This window comes from Paramormyrops kingsleyae, chromosome 1, assembly GCF_048594095.1.
Source record: "Paramormyrops kingsleyae isolate MSU_618 chromosome 1, PKINGS_0.4, whole genome shotgun sequence".
Taxonomy (NCBI): Eukaryota; Metazoa; Chordata; class Actinopteri; order Osteoglossiformes; family Mormyridae; genus Paramormyrops; species Paramormyrops kingsleyae.
The window spans coordinates 38,330,757-38,348,350 of record NC_132797.1 but is presented as its reverse complement, the minus strand read 5'-3'; the positions used below and the strand labels follow the sequence as shown (position 1 = coordinate 38,348,350).

Genomic DNA, 17,594 nt, shown 5'->3' with positions numbered 1-17,594 from the left:
AATTACTATATAATTATTTATTAATTAATTCATTATAATTAGAAATTAATTAGGTTATGGGCCAGTTTGAATAAAAAGCAGCTTAGATTTGTATAATAAAAATTGTATAATAAAGTGACCCAATCAGTAAATCATTCACAATAGGAAAAAGTGTCACTATAATTAGTCCATTGAGTTTTGCTTATGGTGGAGTTTAGCTAAGAACAGTGAGAATTATCCTTCTTTTCATACATGTGAGAGGTATCATCCATACTGAAATGCACACAAAGGCAATTAAGGTAAAAAAATACAAAATAGGCTAGACAAGAACAACCCTGATGAGAACTTTACTGTTTTTGAGAACATGTGGTTTCATTCATTAAAGTGAATAACAAAAACTTTGGCAAATGGGTATAATGTTCTATTTACATAAGTAGGAATAAGGATTTAACTTTCCAAAATAGTATGCAGTATTAAACAGTGTGCATTATTGGATTGGTTTCTGCCTGAGGGTGTTTGGTAGTTGGTAAGATCGGTTCCATTACAGATTGTGACCTTGTTACAGACATATGGTATCTCAGGACCTTCCAGAATCGGCGGTTAGGAGGAGCTGTTGGATCCCCTCTGCATGGTTTCCACCTTAAAGCACCCTGCTTCTGCTTTACATACTTCACTGACTCTGGGAGAAGAGAGTAGTCAATGTTTTCATCCATCTCCAACAGAATGACTTGGAGTGTGTCCTTGATCAGAGCATCATAAAGGCCAATTTGCTGTTCAAATACGTCCTGGAACTGGTTTAGTCGTTCATTTTGGTCCAGATCATTTGGGCTTGTCGTTGAAACAACAATGATCATTCTCCTGCTTTTCCTAACAGTGTCAGCGATGATGTCATGGATTGCTGAAAAAATAACCTAATGGTTAACTTGCATAGTGGTTATAATAAAGTTGGTGCATTAGAGTGGCATAACTTTAAATAAAATACATCGTCATTCATTTATAACTTTTCATTCATTAATTTGCCTCATTCAATTTACCTTCATGTATACAGACTTATTGTTATACAACTGGTATAACTTCTGTGAGAGCAATTGAACGAAAGTGCACATTTAAAATGGCATGGTTCTTCTCAGGGGTAGATAACTCAGACAGAAAAATATATCTCAGTATGTGTGGCAGATTTGAATTTAAGTGCACATGCATTCTCCAAGACAGCTCAGGTGAATCTTACCCTCTCCAGGCAAATTGTCTCGTCCTCTAATGAAGAGTTTGTATCCATGCAGTCCTTCTAGCACCTCAGGCAGGATGTGCATGACAAAGTTCTCAGCGTGAGAAGAACACAGGTTGTTGTGATGAAGATAACTCACATAAGCATCGTAGAGTTTTCCATCTGAAACTGCACATTCCCAGAAAATGATTAAACAATCAGGCATTCTTTTCTTGTTTTTGTACAGTGTAACAGGAAATCAAGTTCAAAAGATATCCAGGCCTTCAACAGCTTCAGACATTATCCAACACATCCAGATAACTTATTACAAAGGCTTTTGACTTTCGACTTGATCTCTGAGAATTTTTAACTGAACAGTTTGTTACCAAATGAAGTTTAAAGTTCAATATTTTGCAAATCCATGTTGTGTTAATTGGAAAGCCTTTGGCATTAATTTTAATTAAGATATGATTAATCATTAAAATATTTTGCTATTTCGAACTCAGAACAATGACACCTTCTGGAACGTAAGTTTCACTCTAAATCTCAGCCGTATCCCAAAACCGAATCCAGCCCTTTCTAAATTTCAGTGACAAGAAAAAGTGTGAATAAATAAGCACATATCCCCCCAATAAGAACTGCACTGTATACTACTACTACTACTATTATTATAATAATTATTATTATTATCATAAAGACTGAAATGTACCAAGAAACTGCCAGTTATTCTATATGTACTTACTTGTATTGGGGCAGAAAACTTGCCGCATACCTCGGAAGGCCAATACCAAGTCAACCTTGAAGAAACAGTATACCACCGAGATGACAGCCATGGGTATAACCACACAGATTAAAACATGGATATAAAAGGTTCCATCATTGGCTAAGGAGGAAAAATGGGAAAAAAATTAATCCAGATTTCTTAATTTGCTTATTTATATCCATTTGTTCAGTTACTGTCTAACTCAAATACAATTCTGCATCATACAGCACAATAAAATCTGAATATTTATTTCAGTAATAATAATATACTTGTCTCGGTTACCTGGAGTCAGTTGTATCAGTCCCACATCACGCCCAACAGAGTTATAAACGATGCAGCGGAAAGGCACATGGAAAAACTCTTTCCGAACTTCACCAATAGTCAATCTGGACACACTATACACCTTGGAACTCCCTTGTTTCACACTGGAAACCAGGCTTGTGAAAAGCAAAACAAATAAATACCGAAAAAGGCCACTTGTACACAAAAAACACTGAGCTTGTCAAAGAATTAAATCTAAACATTCTTCTATGTTTCTAGAACGTCTATATTATATTTACCAAAAATTTATTAGACTTTTTAGAATTTCTAATCATAAATCACATTTGTTAGAGTACATTTGTTATGAGCTTATGACAAATGAGAAAAAAACTGGCTGCATGTTTTACTTACAATTCCAGACGTTCACTCAGATCCTGGTATTGGTTAATAAAGGTGTAGTTGAACATCCAGTAGATTACAGTCTCATTCATTGCCTTTTCACTTAATCCAATAAATGCTTTACATTCTAACTCTGCATTCAAACCTGAACAACAAAAGTGTAGAAAATTATTAAGAATAACAGCGATAAGAACAAGTATTTCTCACATAAAATAATGTATGACTCAGTGGTTTTTACTTGAAATATGAATTACATATATAATTATTTCTAATTAATGATCATATTGCAGTATTGCCCCTACATGTAATTAATAGAATGTGCATAGAATGTGCAGTCTGACCCTAAAATATACAAAAAAAAATTTGGTAACACTTTACTTAAGGCAGTGTTTTTAGTAATTTATTAACACATTCATACTGCATTGTGATACATTCATAAAGCATTATAAACATGGCTATAAATATTTATAAAAAGGCATAGCACATTATAGCCATGTTTATTGTGCATTATGACTGCCTTATGAGGCTCTCATTTTTAATGGTTTTTATCACATTGTGGGGGGGGGTAACACTTTACATGAGGGGACATGAATAATGTAATAGTATACTGAATGCATTAATTGACCAGCAACTAAGTGTTTGTTAGTACTGATTCCATGTTCATTCATCATTAATGCATCATGACAGTTCATGTATTTCATGGGGAAACCTATATTAATTCTTACCATTATTAACTGATCAGTAAACTGTTAACTAATATAGTGCCTGAATGGAATACATGAAATTCATGACTGATTAGTGTTGAACAAGCATGGGATCAGTATGCAGCTAACGCTTATTTACTGGTTAATTAGTGCATCAATTAAGCATTATTCATGTCCCGTCAAGCAAAGTCGTCTTGTGGGGACATTTGGTCCCCACAATGTAATGTGTATCTGACCCACACACACACGCAGAGTGTAGACAGGATTCAAACCCTGGAGGTGAAGCAACAGTGCTGCTCACTGAGACACCATACTGCCCTTTAAGGAAATGTTTTTGGTTCATTTTTAATTTTAATTTTAAAGGGTAGTAGTCAAGGGCGTCAGTGTTTTCAGTTTTTCTGGGGGACAAGGACAGATCCATTTAATGATTGAGTTAAATTCATCCTCTCACATCACCTATGTATAGGCTACCCTTCCATTTCAATATTGTTTATGCATATGCAACTGACATCATTGACTAAAAGTTTTGTCCCTTGGTCAGTAGTTTAGATGAGAACTGAATTCTCCTGACAAATTTGCTCGTATTTCTAAAAGCAAAATCCGTGAAAATATTGGGTGGGGCAAACACCACTCTTTTCAATGTTAAGTAAGATGCCCCCCCCATTAGTTACACTTACAGAAATGGCATCCCATCCAGGGTATACCCCAGCCTTCTGCAGGTACTCTGGTTTCCTCCCACAGTCCAAAGACATGGACTTAGGCTAATGGCACCTCTAAACTGCTCATACTATAACACAAAGGCTGTTAAACCCCCAGGCAATGTTGAAATAGAGTGAGGAGAAAATATGGTGGAATAAGATTTATTCAAACATTCCAACTTTTTAAAGGGAAGCTTCTTGAATGCAATTCACAGAAAGTGAATTGCTTTGCAGAAGTGGCCACTGCTACCAGAATCACAGTTTTTCTATGGCAGAAGGTCTGTTATAAAGACAATAATGTAATGTGCAACTAGGGGTTTCTGTAGCACACATAGTAAGTGAAGTAAGCCATCCTGTTGGCACCTAGGAACTGAAACTAACAGCCCGTTCTGTGAGATACAAAGTGTCCTATTTTACACCTGGTTCAAAGCGACACCATGCACAACACAAGTGTCTTTGCTGACATGAGCTCGACATACAGTAGTTGTCATTTTCCCATCCAGCATCTGAGTCGTTTGAACTTGCACCCATCTGAGCATGTGAATGATCATAAATATGTATGTCAAAATATTTTAAGAAGTATACACTATATGGAAAAAAGTATTGGGAAACACCTCTTATTCACTGAATTCAGGCATTTCATTCAGCCCCATTGTCACAGGTGTATAAGATCGAGCACCTAGCCATGCAGTCAGGTTTACAGGCATCAGTGAAAGAATGGGTCATTCTGAAGAGCTCAATGAAGTCAAGTGTGGTACTGTCATAGGATGCCACCTTTGCAACAAGTAAGTTCATGAAATTTCTTCCCTGCTAGATATTCCACAGTCAACTGGAAGTGGTATTATTGCAAAATGGAAGAATTTAAGAAAAGCAGAAACTCATCCATGAAGTGGCAGACCACGTAAAGTAACAGAACAGGGTTGCTCTGGAAGTGCTGAGGTGCAAAGTGCGTAAAAGTCGCCAACACTCTGCTGACTCAATAACTACAGAGTTCCAAACTTCCTCTGGCATTAACCTCAGCACAAAAATTGTGTGCCGGGAGCTTCTTGGCATGGATTTCAATGGCTGAGCAGCTGTACAGAAATCTCACATCACCAAGTGCAATGCCAAGCATTGGATGGAGTGGTGTAAAGCACGCTGCCACTGGACTCTAGAGCAGTGGAAATATGTTTTACACAGTGATGAATCACACTTTTCTGTCTGACTGTCTGATGGATAAGTCTGGGTTTAGTAGCTCCCAGAGGAACATATATTTTAAACAGTTTTTTCTTATTCCAGGTTTTGTACAGTTACATGATATAACATTTTTCATTGTAAAATGTATAACTGTATCCTATGTTTTTTCTTTGTTCCATCGTCCTTTGATGGGTATAAAATGCATGATTTTCGTGGCTCTGGCATCCCTTGATACATGATATTTTTTCATTGCTAAATCATCTTTTGAAAATTAAGCTCAAAATAATAAAGTACAATGTCAAATAATATGTTGTTTTCAAGATACAGAGTACAGGGTGAACAGATTTTACAAATCGCTCCTTGTTTTTATTAACATTTTCCATACTGTCCCACCTTTTTTGGAATTGGGGTCACATTAAATGGTACATTGAGAATAATATGATGAAATGTGATGTGTATGTAAGTTGTAATACTGCTAATCATGTACCTATACTTTCTTTAATAAATATTACATTAGGACCTGTAACAATTCCATTAGAAGAAATATATTCAAGCAAATAATATACCTGAATGAATGTGAATATTGTGGGGAATAAAGAATGACTATGGCGTAATCCACAAACTGAACATGACTAGCACTAAGTTTCCCCTCTAAGATGGGACATGCTTGTACCTCCCTTCTATATAAATTAAAATGAATAAGGTAATAGGGCAAAAGAACAGAAAAAACATTGTATTAACTTTGCAGGAAACATTGACACCAGAGTTTCTCAGAGAGCTTTGCTAAGTTGCTATTGAATCCATGCCTTTGAGCATGTTTACAGTATGACTTTACCTACCTGCTTTCACTGCCACAGTTTCATTTCGAGGTCGCATCACTTTAGGTGGCAGCAGTACTGGTTCTGCCAAAATAGACATCACAGCAAACACATGAGTATGAATAAATAAACAAATGAATACATAATTAATTTGAGAGATACCATAAAATACCACAGGGTACAATATGGTATAGTACAATATAAAGTGACATCACAATAAGTTATAAAACAGATTTTAGAATGTACTTCCTGCTGTTAATTTTAATCATCCATCAATCCATTGACTGCCACTTATCCAGGTCCAGATCGCAGGGCAGCAGCCTGAGCAGAGATACCCAGGTGTCCCACTCCCCAGCCACTTCCTCCAACTCCTCCAGAGGGATACCAAGGGGCTCTCAGGCCAGCCAAGAGATGTAATCTATCCAGTGTGTCCTGGGTCTGCCCAGGGTCTTGCCCTGATTGGACAGGCCTAGAGCACCTCCAAAGGGAGGCATTCAAGAGGCATCCTAGACAGATGCCCAAATCACTTCAGCTGGCTTTCGATGCAGGGGAGTAGCAGTTTTTTCACTGAGTCCATGTCAGATGTCCAAGCTCCTCACCCTATATACGTATATCTTTAAGGCTGAGCACAGACAATTTATGAAGGAAGCTCATTTTCACTATTTCTATAAGAGATCTCATAGGTAAGGGTAGGAATGCAGATTGACCAGTAAATCAAAAGCCTTTTGACTCAGCTCTCTCTTCACCATGACAGACCATAGCTGCTGATGCTGCACCGATCCAACTGTCAATCTCCCCATCCATTCTTTCCTCACTCATGAACAAGACCCTGAGATACTTGAACTCCTCAGCTTGGGGCTGTAACTCATCTCCAACCTGAAGGGGGCAATCTACCCTTTTCCAGTTAATAGCCATGGCCTCAGACTTGGAGGTGCTGATCCTCATTCCGGCCTGCAGCTGCAATCCATTCCAGTGTACACTGGAAGTCAATGAAGCCAACAGGACCACATATTCTACAAAGAGCAAAGATGTGATCCTGAGGTCACCAAACTGGACACCCTCCACCCCCTGGCTGCTCCTAGAAATTCTATCCATAAAGGAATTGGTGACAAAGGGCAGCACTGGTGGAGTCCACACTCACTGGGAACAAGTTACTGCCAGCAATATGTGCCTTTCCACCACAGTTCAGGAACCTAGTTGCTGCTTCCGAGTTCCTGAACCATCTTGACTGGGAACTTTTGTAGCTCCTGGGCACTTTCGTGTGTCGTTTTCCCATTGCATAACAGGAACAAGAAGTCGCAAAAAGCTTGTAGATTAAACTTTACATGTAATTTCATATGAAACTACACTGCCACCCTAAAACAATGGAGGATGAGCAAGTCATTATGTTAGTTATTAGGGAGATTGATCATGTGGTCTGAAAATTTGGGGCAAATCAATTTTTCTTTATGTTTTATTTATATGGCCCCAGACATTTATAATTCATTATACAATTGGGCCCACAGAACAACCTTTCTTTTTTCACACAATAAAAAAAAATATGCAAATTATCAGTAGTTTAGCACTGGCAAGTTTCATCTACAGCATCAGCAGTATTAGACATATGCCATTATCAATTGAATTTTTTGATGCAGAAATATGGGCTCATGGGAGTTTTACTTACACAAAACTGTTCTGAGGGCAGAATGAAAAATGGTTGGTTCAGAGAGATAACCAATCAAACTGTAGAGGAGGTGGGTCCAAGCATCTTGAGGAGGCAGGACCAACCAATCAGATGTCTTTGTCCCGCCTCCTCTAATTGCTTGGACCCACCTTCCACCTCCACTTTGACTTTTTGTTCTTCTCTCAGGACAATTTTGTGTAATGCAATTAAGATACAAAAATAATTCCAATATTTTCCTTCAGTACTTCTATCTCTTATCCTGACACTTCTGCACAACTTCCAAGATAGTGCTGGTGCTTGTGGTTGACCAACCAGCAAAGTTTATCTTAGACTCCACCCAGTAATTCATGGTCAAACTAAAGTAGCAGGGAGGAGGGACCAAAAAGGTTCAGGAACTACCTCAGAGGAACTATAATCAGGCCAATATCCTGTGGTAAGAACATGTCAGAAGTTCCTGGTTACTGAAAAATGTTCCTTGTGAGGATAAAGAGCTGATCCAGCATTCCACGACCAAGACAAAATCCACATTGTTCCTCCTGGATCCAAGGTTCAACCCATGGTCAGACCCTCCTCTCCAGTACCCTAGCATAGGCTTTCCCAGGGAGGTTGAGGAGTGTGGTCCTCCTGAAGTTGGAACTTTCTTAATGATTGGGAGCACCACCATAGTCTTCCAATCCAGAAGCACTCTGTCCAATCTCCACGCAGGCATGTCAGCAGAGACAGTTCAACAACATAAAGAGCCTTCAGAAACTCAGATTGAATCTCATCCGCCCTCAGAGCCTTACTATCGATGAGTTTTTTTTACTACATCATTGACTTCAATCCTAATGATGGGCAAGTCCTCCTCTGAATCTTAATACCCTCCTTCCTTCAAGGAAGGCATGTTAATGGGATGTAGGAGGTCTTCAAAGCATTCCATCCACCACCTGACAATATCCTCAGTTGAGGGTCAACAACACTCCTTCCCTTCTGGAAACAACATGTGAAAACCCCTGTTTCCTCCTTCTGATTGCCTGACAGTTTGCCTGAATCTCTTTGAGGCTGACCAAAAGACATTTTCCATAGTCTCATAAAACTCCTCCTACACCACAGGTTTTGCTTCCACACTGCCAAAGCCACATTTTGCTTAGCCTATTGATACATTTTAGCACAAACTAACCAGGCTTAGAAGGCTTCCTTCTTCAGCCTTACGACTCCCTTTACCACTGGTGTCCGCCACTGGGTTTAGGGCTTGCCACCGCAGCAGGTACTAACAAACTTAGGGCTGCAGCTCTGCACAGCCACCTCAGGAATGGAGACACAGAACATTGCTCATTTAGGCTCAATGTCTCCAACCTCCCTTGTAATGCAAGGGAAGTTCTGCTGGGGGTGTGAGTTGAATATCTCCTGGACAGGGGCCTCTGCTGGAAGCATACCCTCACTATATGGTTGTGTTAACCACATCTGTCTGACATTTCCCCCCATCATCTTATCCAACTCATCACCAAGTGGTGATTAGATGACAACTCAGCTGCTCTCTTTACCCAAGTGCTGGAGACATGCAGTTGCAGATCCAGTGATAAAATTACACAATCTGTCATCAAGCTATGGCCTAGGGTGTTCTGGTAGATGCACTTATGAACACCCTTATGATCAAACATTGTGTTTGTTATGGAAAAATTGTGGTTAGTACAGAAGTCCCATAACAGAGCACCATTTGGGTACAGATTGGCAGGCTGCTCCTTCCAATCGCTCCCCTTCAAATTTCACTGCTGTTATCCATCTGAGCATTAAAGAGCAATGTAGTCTTCAGAGTGGATGCAATCCAGAACCCCACCCTAGGTCTCCAAGAAGGCCAAACACTCTGAAGTAATCGGTGTATAAACACAGACAACATTCAGAGCCCATCCCACAACTCGAGTTCGAAGGGAGGCAACCCTCTCTTTCACCAAGGTGAACTCTAATGTACAAGCACTGAGCTGGGATGCTATGAGTAAACACATACCAGCCCAATACCTCTCACCCATGGCAACTCCAGAGTGGAATAGAGTCCAGCCCCTTTCCAGAAAGTTGGTTCCAGGACTAACACCATGCATTGAGATGACATTTCATGTCCCTAAAGCTGGTTTTGGTAGCTGATGATTGGACTGGCAAGGCCCCTGCCTTCGACTGCTGACTGATTTACATATTTACATTGCACTGGACCCCCATGCCCCCATGTAGATTGTGGGCCTACAAGAGGACCTTTATACATATTATTGACATTTTGTGCTAACAATTAAATACATTCAGTATTATTGAACACAACCAGGGAGGGTGGTATAATTGTTACTGGAAACAATATGAATATTAAACAAAAAAAAAATCACATCTGAAATTGCAAACATAGAATATTTAATTTTTACCATTCTTAACTTTCAGTAGGGTTGTCCATGATGCCGTGTAGTTCCTATTCTCATAAATAAAATTTATCTGACATGTGTATTTTCCAGCACTCTTCTCGGTGATGTTACGCATTAGGATTTTTTGATCATGTCTACCTAATGGGTTACAGTCCTGCAAAAATAATTCATTTATTATTTTTTTTGTATAAAGACAAAAAAAGCAGAAATTGTGTGACATGAAATTAAATTTCACAGTTCAAACAGAGACAACGGAATACTTATTTAAGTATTTCAGTACTGTTATACTGTTTATGGACTTTGAATGTGTCTAAATTTAATATTGAGGGTCAACAACACTCCTTCCCTTCTGGAAACAATATTAATACTTAATATTATTAGAGTTTCCCCTGACATGGTGTCTTACCTTTAACCAATTCACTTCCACTTTCTGACCGATAGTGAAGATAATGTCCTGCCTGCAGGAGAGTTTGCGAGTGGTTCCCAACTGAAACTGTTTTATGTCACTTTGGCGTGGACAAAAACCACTTTCCACAGAAAGGATCATCTTTGTTATGTTTCTTCTGTTGCTGTGGAATTATTTTAATGACACATAAATAGATGGAGATGGAAAACCAACAAAAAAGATTAAAGCGCTTTCCCCTAGAGTGAAAAATTACCTGAATCTCTGTAGTATTTCGACCCAAAACATGATCCTCTCTCTATTAATTTAACCCAAAACTGAAAAAGTTGGGGGGGGGGGGGGCTTTAGTGTTATTCTGCTGGGTGTTGCCTAGTTTTGGCAGCTGTAGAAGTGTCACAGAAGATATGAGTACAATCACCCCAGCACTTCTGCGCAGTGATACGATTGGTGTGTGGAGTTTGGTAGAAGAAAATAGTATACAGTATAATAGTATATAAACTGCTCACTGAATTATCTTAAGTAACTGGGTCATAATTTCTGGTAAGAGACATTGCTGTTGAATTTTTCAAATGTATTATTGGAGCTTTAATCACCACAGAAAGAATGCCATTCAGTCCCATTATATCGAAGAGAAGACCAACGTTCCTATGATCAATATTTCCAAAACTAGTCAACTCCCAGCAGAACAACCTAGATGAATAGATAGCACTAAAGCCCCACTGAAATATATATCTTTTTCAGTTTTGTCAATGAAACTTCTAATACAGTCTGTTACAAATTTTTGCTTTGTTAATAACATTCCCATCACCATTTTTAATGCAGTATTACATTTTTAATAAAAAAATTTGACCAAAAGTATCAATTGTAATTTTGGCAAGAAAAATTCTACAGAACACTAGATTTATGAACGTTAGAATGGGCTGAAGGCTAAAGACTGAAGATCTGCAACCATTACCCTAAGGTTCATATTATACCTTGTTGTTGGAGTTATTGTTTTGGATCACTACTACTAGGAACTACAGCTCTGGAAAAAATTTAGAGACCAAAGCACAATTTTTTAGATTCACTTCCTTTTCAATGTATGGGTATGCTCTCCTTGGATTGCCACCTTATCGTGGTAGAGGGGTTTGCATGCCTTAGTGACCCTGGGGGCTAAGTTGTTGGGGGCAGTTGCCCCTGGTAGGTTCTCCCAAGGCAAAAAGGTCCAAGGTGAGGGGTCAGACGAAGAGCAATCCAAAAAATCCTATAATGAAAAAGTATCACAGCAAGGTCTCGTTACCCTCGCCAAGAGCCCACCCCAGAGCCAGGCCTGGGGAGGGGCACATTGGAGAGTGCCTGGTGGCTGGGCATTGGCCCGTGGGGTCTGGCTGGGCCCAGCCTGAAAGAGGTACACGGAACTGTCCCCAGGTGGACCCACCACCTGCAAGGGCAATGTCATAGGTGCGATGTGGATCAGGTGGCAGCCAAGAGAGACCCTGGCGGACCAATCCTCTGCTGACTAAACTGGCTTTTGGGACATGGAATGTCACCTCTCATGTCTGAGCTTGTGTGTGAGGCTGAGAGATACTGGCTAGATATAGTCGGGCTCACCTCAACACATAGCATGGGCTCTGGAAATAATCTCCTGAAGAGGGGCTGGATACTCTTTTCTTCTAGAGTTGCAGCGGATGAGCGATGCCGGGCTGGGGTAGGGCTACTGGTGGCCCCACAGCCATTAACATCGGAGTTTACCCGGGTGGACAAGAGGACTATCTCCCTGCGCCTATGGGTTGGGGAGAGGTTTCTGTCATTTGTGCCTAGGCGCCAAATGACAGTTCGGAGTCCCCAGCCTTCTTGGACTGCCTGAGTGGTGTGCTGGTTTGCACACCACGAGGGGATTCCATCGTTTTGCTGGGGGACTTCAACGCTCACGTGGGCAATGACAGTGTGGCCTGGAGAGGGGTGATTTGGAGGAACGGACCCCTTATCTGACCAGAGCAGTGTTCTGTTGTTGGACTTCTGTGCAATGCATAGTTTGTCCATAACAAACACCATGTTCGAGCATAAGGGTGTCCATAAATGGACATGGTATGAACATACCCAGGGCTACAGGTCAATGATCGATTATATAATCATATCAGCTGATCAACGGCCTTCTGTCTTGAACACTTGGGTGAAGAGAGGGGCAGAGCTGTCAACTGATCACCACCTGGTAGTGAGTTGGTGTCAGCCTCAAAAAGCTTCTGGCAAACCATCCGCAATATCAGGAGGGAGAAGCTGCTCCTGGTTCCTACTGTTAACAGTGGGGAGGGGGTGCTGAAAACCTCCTGGGCGGTTACCTGGAGAGGTTTTCTGTGCATATCCTAAATGGAGGAGGCCCCGGGGCAGACCCAGGAAGCGCTGGAGGGATTATATCTCTTGGCTGGCCTGGGAACGCCTTGGCACCCCCCCAGAAGAGCTGGTAGAGGTGGCTGGGGAGAGGGAGGTCTGGTATCTCTCCTGAAGTTGTTACCCCCGTGACCCGGATCCCGGACATGCAGATAGTGATGGATGGATGGATATGCTTTTGTATACAATTTTTTTTTTTTTGTTAAATCCAACCTAGCTGTTCTCTGTTTTCCATTGATGAAGGGTTTCTGCCATGCTTTATGGAACTTCAGTCCTGCTTCTAGGAGCCTGTTACAAACTTGTCCTAGCAGTGCACTTCACACCACTTAATGTTTCCCATTTTTTTTGATGGTCACTTGATGACATTCTCTGATTTATGGTAAGCTGGCGATCATCTCTGGCATTAGAAAGTCGCTTATACCCTCTACTTGGCTAGTTTTTGGACATTCCCAGTGTCTCCTGTTTCATATTGTTCTTGTGTACTGCGATCTTAGTAATTTTGAGTCTGGAAGCACCCTGCCGCTCAGTTTAGCCTTCTGCCAGCAAACCAAGTTTAAACCAGGATTTATCAATGCAGATTTTTTTTTAAATGGAGTGGTCTCTCAAATTTTTCCAGAACTGTACAGTATATGATCACAATAGTGAATGTCCACTACCTATCTGCAGGGTTGTATAGTCAGGTTTTGAAAAATAGAGGAGAGGTCCAAGACCCGTGAGTGGGTCTCGTCAATCATACGCCACATCTGGGAGGCCTATTTCTACATATATAAAAAATGGATCGGATGTATTTTGTTAATGAATTTAGGTCTAAGTCAAGAACATTACAGAGCAGTAAAATATTATGGGTATGAAGCATGTTATATACAAAGTTATATGGTTATTTGTAACCATATATAAACATAAAAATTAAAAAGAAATGCTTGATATTAACATTATTACAAGCTAAGCTATACACTTGCTTTGATTTTAATAACGTAATCTACCCGTAATATGGCATGATATGAAAGAAATCCAACTTTTAATATGGCCAGAGTAGCTTGGCCAGAGTAGCCTGGCCAGAGTAGCCTGGCCAGAGTAGCCTGGCCAGAGTAGCCTGGCCAGAGTAGCCTAGCCTGAACTTATATTTAACATGTTTCATGCAATTATCTTTACTCCAGACGGTGTACCAGGTCGCTGTTTTGGAACGTTTTTGATACGCTGTCTGCACACAATGCTGCATGATCACATGCACACAACGCAAATTCAAAATGCTTGCAGTAAATTGCATGTGTGTGAGCCTCTATCATGCTATCTAACTGAATGCTCTCTCTATCAGATATTTTCAACTGCTGTTTTTTTATATTCGGGTTATATTTAGCTTCAGATTTTATTGTAAAATGACCAAGGTCTGGACGTCGGTCTCCTCATGGCTCCCTACCTGTCTGGCAATGAGCTGATCTTATTGTTCTCAAAACACTTTCTGTATAATCATGGGGAGGGGGTTCACATACCTTTTTTTCATAAAGTAAATGGCAACATATTCCATAAAGGCAAAGTGTATAGTACACGCATATACCTGTATCACATTTCTTCAAACTTTATCTGTCTTTGCTATAGTAAGCAGCACATAAAGAGGAAACTACAATCTATACAAACTATAAAATAATTCTGCTTAGCTATGTAGTCACGCAACCATTCAGAATGAAATATGCAATGCTTTCAGTGATATCAACACTGATTTACCTTGTTTTTACCTACCTGCAGGTATAATATCCACTGTCCGAAAGTTTGACAGGTAAAAACCATAGCGAGTCCTCCATTTTTTTGATGCGTTGGCTTGTCACATCTAGAGTATGGTTATCATCTCTACTCCAGCTTAGTGTCTGATTGTCCATTTGAGTTGTGTAAAGATCACAATTCAGTTTATAGAAATGTCCTTCAACTGTAAAGTATGTATCTATTTGGTCCTGTTGACCTGAAAACCAAAAGAAAGATCAACATATGAAATTTCCAGTGGGAAGCAAATTACTAATCTCACTCACTCTTCTGTCAAAAGAAAGGTAAAACAAACAGACAGACACACACACACACACACATACATACGTCTGTGTGTGTATAGAAATAACATGAGAAAGAGATTTTAACAGGCTGAAGTCATTAATGATAAAATAAAATAATGTTACACTTAAGGCACTGGTTACCCAGAGCATTGATCTGACATTACAAATATAAATATTTTATCTTATGACAGCATCATCATTTCCTTGCTTATTTTAGTATTCTATTTTTTATACTATTATTCTGCACACAAATTCCTTTTTACTATAATAAACATCCTGTTTGTCCACCTTACCATCTTTCCAGGCATATGCAGCAAGTAGGAAACCCATCCAGAAGAAAATGCAACTGTATTCTCTCATATTACATTCGTGAAGAACATAGAATTAGTTTATACTACAATTTTTTTCAAATAACCTTTTCTTCTCTAAATGACCAATACTTTTATTACTGGTACCACTACTACTGCTGAGCATTTGCGTATTCTAAGCTCTGCTGAATAACCTCTGGATTGTTCACTGGAGTTTCCCTTTATCAAAAAAGATTTATTTCCTGCATGTCAGTGTGGTGTAAACAAGGATGTTCATTTTTTCCTTTAACCGTATAGGCTATATGCCATGACATATTGCAGCGGCATTTACAAATGTGGTCATACGCCTATGTTTTTCTAGACCCTATTTAGCTGGGCTTCTGCCCCCTTATTTTTGTCTCAGCCCCACTGAAACAGTTTTTCTAAAACCATTTAGCGATTTGTCCTAGATTTTGACATAGATCTACATTTTCGTACCCATGGCTCGGCAAACTTTACTGCGGGGATGTCCCTCCTTTGGGCAAATATAATCATGGGGCCATGACGACCCATATTTCATCAGAGGGTTGAGCTCCCCGAAGCGTAACATCCTGCAATCGCCCCTTGTCATATGCAATAATTTAGGTAATGTTCATAGGTCAGTGTCACTATCAAACTTGTTAAAATATTGACACATTTAATTAACAGACTGAAACTGTCATGCCCGGCTCGTCCGATCCTCGTGTGTGCAACGCCCCCCTCGTTACCTCGTGTTAATTCCCGATTGTCATTACCTGTTGCCTGTTATGTTCAACTTGTTCCGTGTATTTAGTCCGTGTCTGAGTCAGTATTCCCCAGATCCGTCATTGATGTTTGTCGCTGTCAGCCCCGTTTGCGCTAATAAAACCCCGTTTGCGCTAATAAAACCCCGTTTGCCTGTATTTACTGCTCGACTTGCCTGCTTTCCCGCTCGCCTGCTTGCCTACACAACAGAAACATCTGTTTAATCATATTTATGTGGTTATGTAAATCATACATTATTGAAGAGGCAGGCAATGCAACAAATAGAAACAGCAGCATGGTGTGAGAGGAGATAGTGCTGTTTAATATCTTTAACTTCCACTTCCAATCCTCTCACACCTTTCACACACCTGTGTAGTCTGCATTGAGGGACACTTTTCAGATGGGCTGTCACTGTACAGTATGGTGGGAAGGAGGCTGGTATTCATGCTTATCAAATCCTGTAGAGGAAACCACACACGCAGAATGGAAGTGGGATCTGAACAGAGATCAGATCTACTGAGCCATCATGCTGCCCCAAATCTTAGATGAAATGCAAATTTCCAAGCACTGGAAATGACCAAATCAGCCCTGAACCCCCCACCCCCTAAAGAAACATGGTAATCCCACAATATCGATAGGGACATCTACACCATTGTACATTTAGCATCAAAATATACATAAAGTAAAATAGACCCGTTGGACAAGTGGTAGAACTGGGCTGGACCACAGGAATTTCAATTCTATTTATTTTTATATAGTGCCTTTCACATTTGCCTCAAGACACTGGGCAAGATTATTAGTTCATGCATTCCAAATGACTCGTGATACAGACAAAAGGGGAAGAGGGAATGACCACTAGAAGACAAAAGACAAGAGGAACCAAAAACTCCTTATTAAGAAGAAGAAAAAAAAAGAAAAAAGTCTGACCGGCTACCCAACTCCCCCAGCATACAATAGGTTGTTAGCTGAGATTTACAAACTGAGACCAGTTCAGCATAATATGCTTAAAGTCGCAGAATGTTCCATAATCTAGGGACCCTGTAGCTTTAGCTCCAACAGTTATTTTATTCGTATTTGGGATAACAAGGAGATCCTTTTTTGTCTGATTGTGGCTTGTCTGTAAAATGTTCACTACTAATACTATGGTAACACTTTAGTTGACAAGGCACAAACAGTAATAACTCAGTTACTACTGAAGTCCAAATAATGCGACAAATAGAAACAGTGGCATGGTGTGAGAGGAGATACTATATTTGTATCAACAGCATTTGTATCAACTAAAGATAAAAGATGCGTTATGATTCATTAAAACGATGAACAAACATTAGTATTTCACTAGTGTTGTTCATTACTTGTTCCTTCAGTAGTTCACAAAGGTTTACAGAATTAACAGATATAGTAACAAATATAGTAACTGCTTGGGATGAAAGATGCATCATGATTCATTAATGATGAATTACTATGAGATCAGCATGTAACAAACTTAGTTTGTGGTTAATTAATATATGAGTAATAGTACAATATTTGTGCAGTCAAGTACTAATGTTCACTATTACAGATTCAGCCTCATTTACTAAACTGTTGTCATAATTAGGTTGTGACGGTTATTTCTGTTTCAAAGGATACAGTTATAAGCTGTACAAGCCCTTTCTTATTATATTGCTCCAGG

The 17,594-nt window shown here is 39.8% G+C and overlaps 1 protein-coding gene across 2 annotated transcripts; it reads right to left on the bottom strand.

Annotated features, from left to right (window-relative positions):
• Positions 1 to 310: 310 nt before the first annotated feature.
• il1rl2 (interleukin 1 receptor-like 2) lies at positions 311 to 16,272 on the bottom strand. Of its 2 annotated transcripts, XM_023844638.2 has the most exons (10): positions 15,149 to 16,272; positions 14,554 to 14,770; positions 10,453 to 10,615; positions 10,050 to 10,200; positions 6,024 to 6,086; positions 2,619 to 2,751; positions 2,229 to 2,383; positions 1,926 to 2,066; positions 1,208 to 1,372; positions 311 to 877 (listed from the first exon to the last, which is right to left on the bottom strand). In XM_023844638.2, exons 1-10 carry the CDS (start codon positions 15,213 to 15,215, stop codon positions 453 to 455), a joined length of 1,680 nt encoding a protein of 559 aa, XP_023700406.2. In that variant the 5' UTR covers positions 15,216 to 16,272; the 3' UTR covers positions 311 to 452. The 2 variants fall into 2 exon arrangements, with proteins under 2 accessions (XP_023700406.2, XP_023700408.2); XM_023844640.2 differs by lacking the exons at positions 14,554 to 14,770; positions 15,149 to 16,272 and adding an exon at positions 10,706 to 11,377.
• Positions 16,273 to 17,594: the final 1,322 nt, after the last annotated feature.

Bases quoted from the DNA above. Each gene is read 5' to 3' on its own strand.
- il1rl2 (XM_023844638.2), bottom strand. From the start codon at position 15,215: ATGAGAGAATACAGTTGCATTTTCTTCTGGATGGGTTTCCTACTTGCT. The intron at 10,201-10,452 runs GTAAGACACCAT...TTATTTTTGCAG, and splicing joins TGGAAGTGAATTGGTTAAAG to GACTGTAACCCATTAGGTAG. The intron at 6,087-10,049 runs GTAAAAATTAAA...CTATTTTGGCAG, and splicing joins CCTACTGAAAGTTAAGAATG to AACCAGTACTGCTGCCACCT.